Here is a 14,609-nt window from a genome sequence, read left to right on the forward strand (position 1 = left end):
GAACGTTTCAACAGCCCTCAGTAAAACACTGTTGTTTTTTATTTTTAAATAGCATTTATATGATTTGCACCACTTGATGTTTCTTTCATTTCTTTTTCTTAACTTTTCTCTGATGCATGGCTCTGCTTGTTACGTTGAAAGTAAGTACTTGGCAACAACAAAAACAACAACAAAAAACCTTGCTTGGTTCTATAGCTGGTTAGCTATGCCCACTTTAGTTCATTCACTAATAAATGTACAGTTTTCAGAGCAGTTATGAATTATTTATTATCTACTGCAATTTAAATGAAAGCATAATGTACACAACCTATATTCACTAACCTTCATTCTTTTTTCATATTTTCCCACAAGTTCTTTGATGTAATATCGACCAGCGAGAAACCTCTGGCAGACCAAGATTGGTATCATGGTGCAATCCCAAGAATAGAAGCTCAAGAGTTATTAAAGCAGCAAGGAGACTTCTTGGTGCGAGAGAGTCATGGCAAGCCTGGTGAATACGTCCTTTCTGTGTTTTCAGATGCGCAACGAAGACACTTCATCATACAATATGCTGATGTAGGTTTGTGGTGATATTTTTTTCCTTTTCAGTGGCACAGCCTGTGTTTTTTTAATGGTTGTATGGTGTGAAATTTACTTATTTATATTTGAGAAGACTGATAATGCTTCTTAATAGCATAAAATATTCATCAAAAATAGCAGTAAAATCAACAGACTTTAAAAACAAGCAGATATAATAAAAAATAAACAACATATAGAAAAAATAAACTTTTAAAAACAAATGTGTGATAAAATTATGTCTCTGAGTAGACTTTTCTAAGCAAAAGAAGTTTTTAGTAGGTATCAAATACAGTGCATTTTGTTTTAGATTTTTAAAAAAGTCCTGTATAGAGCTCCTGGAGAGATGTTTATTCGGTGCCCCTTGAGGATAAGAAAGCAGTGTCGGCAGAAATCTGCTTTTTAAAAACACCACCACCCAAACCATTAGAGCTGACTTTTTGGATCAGACCTAATACCTCTGCCTAGTCCAACATTCAGTTTCCAACTGTAGTCAGCCTTTGTGAAACCTTGTGAGCGGGTAACATCCTTGTGTTCTTGGTCCCCTTCCCCCAGCACCTTACATTCGGAAGTACACTGTCTCTGAACAAAATAAGTGGGTAATTACTAGATCTGACAATCCTCATTCAGATAAGAGGGAACTTGAGGCTACGAAGGGGAACGGGCATGGTTTGCTGCAATTTGCACATTATTGTCACTTTCAGGGAAGCACCGAAAGAAGTTCAGAACTGTCTCATAGAGCTGAGGGGATCCTCATATGTCATTTAGTGAAACTTTCTTCTAGCTCACTATTACAGGATGTCCGTGAAGGACAGTACACCATTGTTCTACCACTGAATAGCTCACACTCTTCCTAATGTTTAGCCCAAAGTCTTTTTGTGGTTTAGTTCCTGCCCTCTGGAGCAATAGAAAACAATTTTGCTCCATCTGTGTGACAATGATATATTATACATGTTCTCTTTCATTCCCACTCCTCCTTAAAGGAAGGGGAAATGATATAATTAAGTTTGTTTTCTTGTCTTGCGGAAAACAAGAGAACACCCAAAGATTGATGTGGTGTTTTCTGCACATTCTACGTTATCAAGCAGGTGATCCAAGTATTTTTAAAGGCAAGGGTGAGCCATCGTTTGGCTGCCCTTAGAGTATGAGTATTGCAGTGATTGCTCCATATCCTTTTACTCGCCCCTTTTCCATTTATGTGTAGGCTTACAGGACTTCAGATAAAGATCATAGTTGCCCTTACGTGGACCCATATTTTCATCACACTTCCTTAAAGTATTGCTGGAATGTTTTCAGCCCTATAAAGTAATTATATGACTCAACTCCTCAGGAGCTGCTAGAAGCCAAGAGAGTGTGTTAAGTTGCTGCAGATAACTGTGCTGCATACTGTCGTGCTGATTACATAGATTATTTTTAGAGCTAACGTGGGCTGTAATTGTAAACAGGTGTGTTAGAGTTGGAGAAAGACTTGCAAATGCCCTTTTGGGTTGTATTAACAACAAAACAAAACCTTTTTCTGCAAGATGCGGAAATGAATAGTGTCGCTCTAAGGGTTCATAGTTAGGCTTCAGAAGTGTTGCGTGCAATTTTCTTTTAATTTTTTTTTGGCTCAGTAGGTATTTTAAAGCTGATCAAGTCAAACTGGAGGAGCTGATAACGGCTTGAAAATCTGTATCATATTAAAAAGCATGAGGGGGCTAAGTATGTTTTCATTTTGAGAATATCGGTGTGGGATATGGCAACGGATCTCCGTAGTCTAAGGACACACTCTCAAAATCACATAGTATGCTCCCCTCAGAAGATGGAAAATGAAAGGATGCAACTTTCTGCTATTATCATGCTGGATTATGGGCAAAGTTGGAATTTTAATCGCCACCACTAATTGTGAACACAGAACCTTGGGGTGGTATTTACTCCAAAAAAAGGGGCCAGGCCAAAGATGGTGGAAGGTCTATGACTGGATATCTCACTATTTAAGAAAAAGTGAAATAGGTTTTTCAAAGCAGCATGTGGTTCTTGCATGGATGGGAGGGATTAAACCACTCCCAACCCCCTGTGCTGTTTTCCTGTTAAAAATCACTTTCCCAAGTTCTTGTTTGCTTTTGAGGGAAGGGACATGGAATAATAATAATAATAATAATAATAATAATAATAATAATAATTCATTATTTATACCCCGTCCATCTGGCTGGGCTTCCCCAGCCACTCTGGGCGGCTTCCAGAAAAATATTAAAATACTGTAATACATCAAACATTAAAAGCTTCCCTAAACAGGGCTGCCTTCAGATGTCTTCTAAAAGTCTGGTAGTTGTTGTTCTCTTTGACATCTGATGGGAGGGCATTCCACAGGGAGGGCGCCACTACCGAGAAGGCCCTCTGCCTGGTTCCCTGTAACTCGGCTTCTCGCAGTGAGGTAACCACCAGAAGGCCCTCGGTGGTGGACTTCAGTGTCCGGGTAGAATGATGGGGGTGGAGACGCTCCTTGATGGAAATGCTGTGTGGGTATTTAGCCCCATTCAGAGCACAATTTTCATTGGGGAAAATGGAGTAGGGGAAGGGTCCAACTAATTTTGTGCAACCTGGTGCCCTCCAAATGATTTAAACTAACTCCCATCACCCTGACTGTTATCCATGCTAGGAGAAAGCTGGATTAAACCTTTCCCTCCTGCAGCACCGCAGTCCCAATCTGAATCAAATGCTATTTAACTTTCATAAAAGTTGTGGAAGACCACATCACAAGTCTCTTGCTGTCGCCACTCATGGTACCTTTGTGTAAAGCAATATGCAAAACCTGTCCCTGTTTGAATGAATGGTTGAAAAATGGTACGGAGTATTCTATTTATTTATTTAAAACATTTTGATACAACTCTTCATTAAAATCCCAGGGGGATTATAACACATACATTATCAATACATTAAAAAGCAACCCGTTAAAATCCAATAAAGACAGCAACATCCATAATAGCCACACAATATTCTATGACATTGGTACCAATAACCAGCTTGGGTGACCAATTCTGGAGCTGGAAACTCAGCAGAATTGGTCCTTTCCTTATTTCTAGTGGTGAGATGATGCTACAACAGAAAATGCCCTCCCCAGTTTTTGGTAGATAGACTTCTGCAGGCTGTAGCACAACCAGGGGGGGATAATATTCTGATATCTCAAGAATTTGGTCTTTTCCATAGTAGGATTATAACTGTGTAGTTCTGGGGATAGGTCACTAAAAGAAAGAGTTAATATATCACCAGAAATGGCTAATTTTCATCTTCCTGTGCCTCGAAAAACTAATGGAAAGTACTGTGATAGTAGAGTGTGTCACCGTGATGGTTTTTTGTGCAATCTGTTTGTATTAGGGATGTCTGTGTGCAGAGCAAAGGAGTGAAGCTGCTTTTACCAGTGTTCAGCATTAGTCTCAAAGACTTGCATTAATGAAAGAATTTGGCTGAGCCAGTTCAAAACTGTTAGTAGACCATACTGTTTCAACAACAGTTAAAAGCAATACTTCTTGGTGGGAAACACTACTGAAAGCATATTATGTATAATGATGTACTTTCCTTGTTTGAGGCCTTTTATGCAGTTTTCTTTCATAATTTATATTGTATGCAGAGACTTCTGAAAACAACTGTGAGAGACATCCTCCAAATTTTGATTTTCATTTTTGGTGACAAGAGAAGCCTTCCTATGTGTTTTGATCTTCTAGTTCCCTGTGAAATCTCCAGTGTGTTTCCAGGGATAGCAAACTATTAAATACCTTGCTAGTCCTTTTACCCAGCTGTTCGGGTTGATGAAAAAGATTAAAGCCAAAAATGTCCTCTTTGATTATATACGCAGTTCACTAAACTCCACATGTAGACATTATCCGTAGACATCCTGTTGGATAGCACAATACTAGAAGAGATGCATTCCATTTTATTTGGAAACGAGAAAGTTGGTTTTAAAGAGCTAATAATTTGGGACCATTATTTTGGTAGTTTTTGACTATTGAACATCATTTAACAATGACGTTGCTTTCCATTCATAAGGGATTATATTTCAGGTTATTCAAATACGAAGGAACTAAATAAGTTACCGGTATATAGTTTCTACTAATCTTTGTTACAGAAAATATATTTACATGGGCCCAGTTTTAAACATTTCTTGGTTTGCTGAACCATAGTTTAGTAAGTTGGAAATCAGCTTTCTGATATGAATATGGCACTTTAAGATCCTGCTTAGTAAATTGACATTAAACCATAGTTTCTTGTTTTGGAGAATGTACAGGGAAGGAATGAGCGGAAAAGTATATTGTCTTGATGCTCACTTTCAGCTGCTAAATTATGGTTTAGCAAGCTAGGATATGCGTATTCAAACTGGGCAAATGTAAATATTGGCTCATCTTTTAAACTATAATCGATTTACAATTTGGCCTCAATTATCAGCCACTGTAGGTATTTGTCTTAAAATAGAGCAGAAGTATGTAAATATAACTAAGTTTATTTAGTGAAAATAACTCTCCTTTATTCATATTCTTACTTTGACACCAGTAGAACTGAAATTTAGTTTAACCCCTGTTACACTGTGCTTTTGTAATTCAGAAATTACACATGTTCAACTTCATGGGTCTGAACCCTTTACTCTGTTTCCGAGCACCTTGAAATACCATCCACCTAACAACAATGGAAAAGGCAGACATTTCCCTATCCCTTGTAAAAGTTAGTTCTGTTAAAATTTTGTATTTCCTCTTCATTTCTTTTTGTTATAGAATCAGTATCGATTTGAAGGGACGGGGTTTTCAACTATTCCTCAGCTTATAGAACATCATTACACAACGAAACAGGTGATTACAAAGAAATCAGGTGTCGTTCTGCTGAATCCTGTTGTTAAGGTATGTGTATAAAATTATTTTAATAATAAATAATATGATTCAATTTTGTATGGTGTTTTTTGCACTTTCCTCCCAAGTTTCCTGCAATTCTCAATATGACATCTCAGTGTTTTATGATAGGTGAATTTCACTCCTAATTGGTTTAATAGATAACTAATTCATTACTTTCTGTAATACTGCAGTATCTTAAAACTTGTGTTCATCTGAATAAATCACATTGCAGTTCTGATTTGAATTAGCATTTCAGTGTCAGTATTCTGAAAACATGAGTAGATGGTTAAGTTTGCTCCATCAAATGTGACTACATATTTTTAGGCAAAGTTCTTTAAAAAATCCACACTTTTAAAATGTAGTACACAAAGAAAGCAATTATGGCCTCATAAATAGGAGTGGACAATGGTAGGAAAAGTCCATAGAAGTGTGATCTAATCCACATGCCTACTTTCCAATCTGAGTTTCTTATTTTTTTATTCATTTTGCAAGATTTAAATTCCACTTGATTGTAAGAAAATTTCTACGCCGTTTACAAAAATAAAAAACAAAACATTAAAATGATTGGTAAAACAGTTATTCAAAATATTCCAAAGGATTATTAAAACCAATGAAATGGTTTTACTAAAATGAAATAAAGCATGTCAAACTTCTACATATCAGGATGAGCTTGCATAAAAAAGTTGTTTTAAACAGCCACTGAAAAGAGTACAGTTGAGGCACCTGCCTGATGTCAGTAGCCATGTTCAAAACTCCAATTGTTCTAGGCGCATTTTGCGACAGGGAATTTCATTAGCGTGAGCAGTTTCTGAGCTCTGGGCACAGTACTGCGCCTAAGATTTCAGATTAAAACTGCAGAGTGGAAGAAAAGAGGACCTTTTTCTGCCTCCCCACTTCCAGCTACTCTGAAGACTGGAGGAGAGACCCTCTGAGGAATATTAAGGGGAGGTGAAGGAGGGAATGACTAGACCATGTGAAAAATGAACATAACATTTTAGCTGCAGTTCACTAGACCATGTGAAAAATGAACATAACATTTTAGCTGCAGTTCATTTTCAGCTTTGTATTCTTGTTATAAGAAAGCACTCCTAGACATTCCGTTGTTGCACCCATAACCATTTAACGTGCCATTTAGTTCCTAGCTTTCATATCTTAGTTTCTGACACTGGTCAGTAGGTAGGGAGTTTCAATGTGTCGGTGTTGCCACACTAAAATAGCAGTTTCTTACAGGTGCAGAGTGAATATTATAAGTCACCTGTATCAGTATTAATTGCACAGATTGAAGCAGTCAAGTGGGGTAAGGGGATCCTGCAAGTAAACTGGTCCCAAGCTGATAAGGATTTTATATACTAATTGTAACACCTTGAGTTTGGCCTGCTGGCAAATGGGCAACTGGTGACGCTCTTAGCAGAGGCTTTACATGCAGATAGAGCCTCACTCCTGTCGGCAAATGTGCTGTAGCATTCTGCGCTAACCACCAATTTTGGATCAAGCTCGAGAAGCTGCACACAGAGTGCATCGCAACAATCCAGGTTTAAGTCATCAGTACCTGAACTGCTGTGGTCAGGCCTTCCTGGTACAAGAACCGTTGTAGCTGTTACATCAGTTGTAGCTTGATATGTTGGATACAGACTGTGTAGGTTCCCACCCTTTGCCATACCTAATGCCTAATTTTACTTCATTTCATTTTAGAAAAGCTTCTCTAAAACAGCCATATATTCCTTCTGTTCACATCATTATAACTATTTTAATTGACTTTAGTAGAGAAGGCTTTAAAAGGACGGACAGACCTTTGGACTCTTCAACAATTTATGAGCAAGTGGCTTGAATCTTGGGAAATACTGGGGTTATTTCATGAAGAATTGTTTTATGAAACCCATATTTTTGATCTGATATACAAGCTCAGCACCGTTTGCTGGCAGCACTGCAGTGCATGTTTATTTTACTTCTCTCTATATATACCCAAATGTACATTTCAAAACAGCACTGATGCTTGGGTTTTATAACCAATTCTAAAAACAAAAACACCCCAAAACAATTTAAAAATTAAAAGACACGAGTACAGCACTCTAAAAACCAGCATAAAGTTGTAAGAACATAAGAGCTGGCTGGATCAGGCCAGTGGCCCATATAATCTAGCATCCCATTGTCACAGTGGTCAACCAAATGTGTTACCCAGCAAATAAATAAAAGTATTTCCTTTTGTTTATTCGTTAGAAAAATAAAATGTGGTATAATATGAAGACATACAAAGCCAGTCTAATTTTCAATCCTTATACAAAAGCTACCACATAAATATTCATAGAGATATTGTCAATGTTCTTGATGATGATGCAGATAATTAAACCCCCAAAATAGAAAATGTGAAAAATAACCATATATTGTCAAGATACCAGTAAGACAGTGTAAGGAAAATAATACATATAATGAAACTTAAGTGTCCTTAGAGGGATTGTTTTATTTATTTCTTATATAGCAGGAAATTATATAAGCAAAAAATTACACCCTCTAAAATTATATAAGTGAAAATAGAGTGTAAGGTGGGAGATTATATTGAATAATCTAAATATTTATAAAAGGGTTCCACTATTCCACAATGCTCACTCTTGTCCTGCATAAAAAGTAAGCCAAATTTCAAAAGCTGTCTCCCAGATTTTGCAACACCATTGCAATAAAATAATGTTTAGCTTGGTAGGCTAGAAGACTGCTGATAAAAAAGTGAGATGGTGGGAAATCATAAAGAGGGGCAACGGGTTTCTCTCTAGGAGAAGATATTCCAAAGCTTGCACATGAAACTTCATGGGATTCCACTCCAGATGCTGCACAGAGAAACTTATAACTCATGTCTGCATTCATATGCACCTTCGTTGCTGGCTCTCTCTCTCACCTAATTTTCCAGTACAGTATATCAAATTTAGCTTGTCTGCTTCCATACCACACATATCACATTATTCCTGAAAGCTGAATGGAGTAAAGGCACTGTTTATGCTGATTCCTACAGACTGAAGCTTGCACTCTCTGGTGGTCCTCTGCAGAACAGCTGATAAAGTGAAATGAACCTGCACGCATATCTGGGGGGGGGGGAGCAGGGAAGCAACTCTAATAAGTTTTCTTCAGATTTTTTCCATTGCCCTCTCTAGTTAGATGTCCGTACTAACTGAAGCTTTATCTGTACAAGATAGAGGTGTCAGGAGAAAGTCTGACCAGGAAAAAGGGATATGGCTTGGCCTGAATGGGGTTGCATTCTCCTTGAAGGCTTTGGTTTGCGGTCTCGGTGCAGTCCAGGATTTGACCTTAACCTTGTGTTGTTGCTGCGCTGGAGTACCTTTGTACAACTTAAGGCTATTCTCCCAACTGTCCTCGGTCCTAGAGATGTCGGATTGACTGTGGTGAAGCATGCATTAGTTAACATTCCATTTGGACTTTTGAGACACACTTTTTGTAGGGTTGCTTCAGCTGGTTTAGGATGTTGCAAGGGGCAAGTGACCGCCATGTTTTAACAGCTTCACTGGCTGCTGATCGCCTTCTGAGCACAAATCGAAGCGCTGATTCTTATTTACAAAGCCCTCTGGACTTGGGATCAGGTTTCCTGAAAAACTGCATTCTTCCCTGTAATGAGTATGGGTTGCTTGTGCGTAAGTTGCCGCCTCTTCTGGCTATGTTGCCTGGTTAAACCTTTCTGTCTGGACAGCCCTACACTTCGTGGCTGTTCAGTCGCTAGCAGAATCCGTCAGTGGGCGTTTCTTAAGCCTTTTCCAACATAAAAGTTGTTTGACGCCAAGTCTCCTCCTACTCTCCCTGCGCGGAAGTCTTCTACGCAGGGTGGGCATGGGTAGCGGAGGACCCGTGCTCTCCCCGCTGGTGTCCAGTGAAGAGTCCTGTAGCCCTCTCGCCGATTCCCCCATCTGCCCCCCTTTATCCCTGGTGTTGCGCTGATTTGCTTCCCCATCTGCTGAGCTCCCTCTCTCCCTGCTGGGCCCTTCTCCAGCATCATTTGAGAGCCTTCCCTCCGCCTCTAGCTCCGATGTCAGTTCCCTGACATTCCCATATGAGCCAGCCTCTCCATTCTTGACACTTTACTTTTCAGTATTTTTATTACCACCAAAGTACTGACCTAAAGCATCAGTTTACAGGTTGGGTGTATACGTATGTGTCACTAGCACCCTGCAAAGAGATTTGTCCAAACTGTTGCTTTCCATATAAAAGGAAGTATTTTGATGTATTATAATTTTGGGAGTTATAGGAACAGGACTACCCAAACTGTATCGAAATTTATTCATGTATGTGACTACAGTGGCAAGAATGTTACTTTCCCAAAAATGGAAAGAAGTAGTCCCAGCAAAAGAAGAATGGATACAAAAACTTCTGTAACTTTTTCCAGTTGTAATATTTATTTGTTTTAATTGTATCCTGCCTTACAATCCCAACAGGAATGACCAAGCTACTACATTGTGGCCATGCTGTTATGGGACATTAAAACAATTTCATACATATTTGCTTTGGGGAGAAGGTTGCTGCATATGACATATAGAACAGGGAAGATTATTTCTGTGTTAACTTACTGTTTGAAATTCATGTGAATTTGCCAGTGACCTTCTTCATTTTTATCTATAGAGCTATAAAGCAGTAACTGGCATTTAAATCTCAGTGGAGGTTTTTAAACAGAGGGCGAATTGCCATATGTCAGGGATTTTTTAGTTGCGATTTCTGCATTGCAGGGGGGTTGGACTAGATGACCCTTGGGTACATTACAATTCTACAGTTCTATGATTCTTCTTTTTATGCATATAATAAACCATTTGGTAAGTGAAAGTCAAACAGGAGCATCAGAAATAATGCTATTTAGCAAGCAAACCAAAAACCTATTGCTTAATTAGTTTGACCTTCTCTTACTTTTTACCCTTTGCAGCTAACTTTTATAATTATGCCCCAAATAACAGTCTTACAATATGCTCTGCCTAGTCCAAATCTGCAGGGACAAGGACATTTAACAAGATGCACAAGTATTTTTTTATTTGTAGTGTTCGGAGGCAACATTACTTGCTTAATTTGTTACTGGTGCAACCATTTAGCCCCAGAGTGTATATGCTAATAGTTTTAAATAATAAAAAGTCTGTTTCAGCACAACTGGTGTTTGGGCTTTCTAATTTGACCTTAAAGTGCTGGTGATATTAAATTATCCTAGATACTTTTTAAAAGTTACTATCAATGTACCTTTACACATTTCAAAATAAATTTAGATATCTTCATCTTTAATGTTCACAAAACTAAGATCTAGGAAAAGAAATCAGATTCATGGAATAGTTTTTCAATTAGATTAACATACACATTATTTTTGGTAGCAGTACCAAACATTTTTATTTTGAAATTTGTTGAAGACATCAAAATGTCTGTGGAATATCTTGTTTACATTACAGGAGTGAGATTTATAGGAGGTTGGGAAATTGACAGAAAGTACCAACTTGTTTCAGAACCCAAGTATTAAGACCTAAGCTGTAACATCTCTGCAATTACTTTAAGGAACCAAAGCTGTACATTTGCCATCTTGTTTAGAAGCCTGTGACATCCACCAATTTTAGCATAGATATAGTTAACTGTTTCCTGAAAGAATTCTAACACACCATTTGTTTTGCCAATTTTGTTGTAAAATAAAATATTTTTTCCCCTGTTCTCTTCCCTAAATCTTCCAAGTGCCAGAGTTTTCTTAGGAATGCCCCCCCCCCCAATTTAGCCAGTAGTAAGAGGGGACACGCCTCATTCACAGAAAGATTTTGTGAACAGATAGACTAGAAAATTCTCCTTGTGGGAGAGTGCTTTCTATCTGGCGCTTATAGAAAGCTTGTCAGCCAAGAGGGCAACTATATAGTGCCTGCTTTTCTACAGAACTGTTCCACATTCAGGTCTGTGCTGTGCACACCCAAATGTCTGTCTGTGCAGAAGATGGAGAACTGTAGTTATAGGAAAAAAATGATTTTGGTTGTGAATTGGAGGAAGGGGATAGAGAGAGGGAATGCTCTTTTATTTTTATATACAAATGCAACAAAAAGAATAAGACAGCTTATGAAATATTTGTAGGCCTACCTAGTACAATGTGGAATGTTTGGTATTGGTAGTTCTGCATCAGGAACCAGCTTCAGTACCTTGAGCCCCCTAATAAGGTCTTGACAATAGATTGGTAAGTGTGCTTTTTTTAAAAAAAGAACTTGACTGTGTTCTATCCTGTGCCGTTTCAATATAGAATGTAGCATAATGTAATGGAAACAATAGAGCCAGGAAGGTGAAGTGTTTGCTTTTGAACTTTTCACTTAAAACTGCTTTCTTTTTAACTTGTCAAAGATACTATTCTGCAGTTGCCTTTGTTATTAGCCTGCTGCTATGTTCCCATTGATTATACAATGGAGCCAAACAGTTGGGCACTTTTACTTGGAAACTTAAAATGAAATATAGTGAAATAAATGATTAGATTTGTTTCAAGAGGAGTTTCCAGGGTCTGAGAAAGGAATCAAATGAAATGTCTTTCCTATGAAATAGAAAGCATTGCATTCCTCTATCCAGTTTCGAAACTGTATATGTGTTATTAGGAAGGAAACAAAAGGAAAGGGTTTGTTCGGGTGCTATTTTGGTCCAGGGATTCTACCCTTAGTGAACTTGGCAGTTGGACATCAGGTACTTGTAGTCCCTCACAGTTAGTAGAAGGTAACAAGTGAAGTGGGAAACCTTCATGTTGCATTTACTAAGCAATTATTTATCCAGCCCTTGAATTCATCTTGAAAACACCAAGGCTAAGAAAAGGACTATTGTGTTTCTGTTTGCTTCCCTGTTGTATGGTTCTCTTAGGTTTCCCCAGCTCAGTTTGAAGTACCTAGTTTGGGGTCTTTTACACAAGAGTTCTTAGGCATGTATTGCTTAGCTGCCCATATTTTCTAAAAGCTTGACCAACGTTTTTCCGCACACCTAGCCAGCTGTTCTTCTTTTCTGGGAGAAAACATTAAAACTGGTCTTACTTTGCTTAATGGAGACAACAGGCTGCCTATCCTCTTCCTCAGACCCTGGGAACTAGTGGGTCCTGATTGCTGACAGAGGGCACTTTCATGTTGTACCTGATTAAAAGCTACTTGATATCTGAACTTGGACGTGGCACAATGTGGCCAAGATATCATCGCACCATAAAACCTCTGTCCACTAGGACATATCTATACCTGTGCACCAGCCTCAGCAACTGAAATTAGGATGCAACAATGCCAGGCACCCTAGACTCCATATTTTGGTGCCAGTTGCTTGTATAGTTGGGGCATTGTGGGCAGAACACTAGAACCTGACTTGTACTTTGATCTATTAGAAGTTGGGGATCACAGTGCTCTTTACGAAATAATGCTTAGATGGAAATAATTAATGCATGCCACTGTAAAGGTATCGCGTGCCCCTTAATTTTCATATTCCTTCAACAATAGACAAAGATAATGGCAGTAGATGCTTGATGATGATGATGATGATGATGATGCAGAGCTGTCCCTGAAGCAGTTTTTTCATTGTTGTGAGTCCTTGAAAGATTTTCTTTTCTGAATCTCTCTTCATAACACATACATTTTTATGAAATACATTTCCTGCTATCTACCTTTATTTTTGCACTTCATCGGAGAAACCTCAGACATTGAGTTTTTGATTCATGAAATTCATGTGCCCTCTTAGAGATACTACTGTAGGTGGCATCAAATATAGTTTTCCTAACAAGATCATTTCTCATTTCCATCGTCACAGATTGTATCAACAGGTACGCATCTGTTATTTACCCTCATTTCTTCCTCTGCTTCAGCAACTTTTGACAAATGATATTTGAATACCTACTTTCGATGAATAATGATGTGCTGTGATGGTTTTGATGTCCATAAAAAAGCATTAGGTGTAATTGTTTCCAATATTGAAAATGGAAGATTGACTTTTCTTTTTTCTTTCATTATGTGATTTTTTTGCTGGCCCTACAGTAAATTATTTTCAGTGGAAGGTGGAAGCAAAAACCTATTTTCAATATATTTCTCTGCAGCCATTTTTAAATTACCTTTTGTGAAGGGGAAGAGATAACTAGAAAAAGAAGAAGCTATACATGTTGCCTTCTGATATCCTTATTCTTTCCCTTTTCTTTTCAGTTGTGCAGATTCTGTAATGCAGTATGAAGTCATTTTTAGAGGAAAGTGTTCATTTATTGGAAGAAAGGCTTCTGTGGTCTCTTCCCCCTCCCCTCTCAATTTGGCTGTAAACAAACAAACCAACCTATCAGCTTTTGAAACCATAGTGAATTAACATTTTTTTAAAAAAGCACAATACTCTGTTAAAGCAGAATCTCAAAACTGAAGATCAGAAAGTAAAATTGACCCATTTAAAACTTATTGGATCACAGTACTGGTGTTGACATCCCCGCTGTAGGTTTGAATGAATGAGACTGAATGTTCTTTATTGATTAGAGTCCTTATATTTAGAGAAATATAGGAAGTTGGTGACTGATCTGGGGAAGAACAGCTGCAAATGTCTAGGTTGTAGGGAGAGCTGAGAGAATGACTAAGATGGCTGAATGATAGAAGGGAACTGGGCAGATAACAAGCGGTATTTTGAGGTTTGATCTCTGCTAGTTGTTACCACAGGTATTACTCCTTTTGAGAGTCACTGGTCTGGGTTGGAGAGAGGGATTCTTAGCTAATTATGTCAGTGCACAATCTTAAAAGCAGTGGAAGAAAGTTTGCAGAAGGAGACTTCCCCATCCCTTCCCCTCCATTGCTTCCCTCTGCACCCCACAGAAGCTTCTCCTGTGAGCACCAGAGGATCTTCCCAAACTATGTGCCTTGGCAGCGACCACTATGGGGAGGGAGAATCTTCCAGAGTAGTGCAGAGCTCATGTGGCTGAACAGAGCAAAAGGTTGTTGATCCCTTCCTGAACCCTTTGTCCCAATTGTCTGGTGTGTGTTGTCCTGCTTGTCAGCATTGCCAATTCTAAATGTCCACAATTGAAATTTTCATCAGTGAATGTAAGCTACCTCATTCTTGATTACTCTCCATATCCACCTTGTTGACCAGATAAACAAACACACAAACCTGGATTTGGCTTTAAATTTCGGAAGCAAAGGATTGGAAATTTGTTGCCAGTTCATGTTGCCTTTCCCTAAAAGTGTTGCAGAAGCCCACCCATTTCTGTCTTACCACTAAAAA

General features: G+C 38.4%; 1 protein-coding gene across 4 annotated transcripts in view; it reads left to right on the forward strand.

Annotated features, from left to right (window-relative positions):
- FER (FER tyrosine kinase) overlaps window positions 1–14,609 on the forward strand; it is a 160,626-nt gene that overhangs the window by 67,724 nt on the left and 78,293 nt on the right. For all 4 annotated transcript variants that reach the window (XR_014211963.1, XM_082191437.1, XM_082191435.1 and 1 more), the window contains exons 12-13: window positions 352–555; window positions 5,298–5,420. Coding sequence is in view for 3 of the 4 variants with exons in the window: in XM_082191437.1 (XP_082047563.1) it covers window positions 352–555; window positions 5,298–5,420 (327 nt within the window). In the remaining variant the exon portion in view is untranslated. The remainder of the gene's footprint in view (window positions 1–351; window positions 556–5,297; window positions 5,421–14,609) is intronic.

Source organism: Podarcis vaucheri, assembly GCF_965113315.1.
Source record: "Podarcis vaucheri genome assembly, chromosome: 11".
Taxonomy (NCBI): domain Eukaryota; kingdom Metazoa; phylum Chordata; class Lepidosauria; order Squamata; family Lacertidae; genus Podarcis; species Podarcis vaucheri.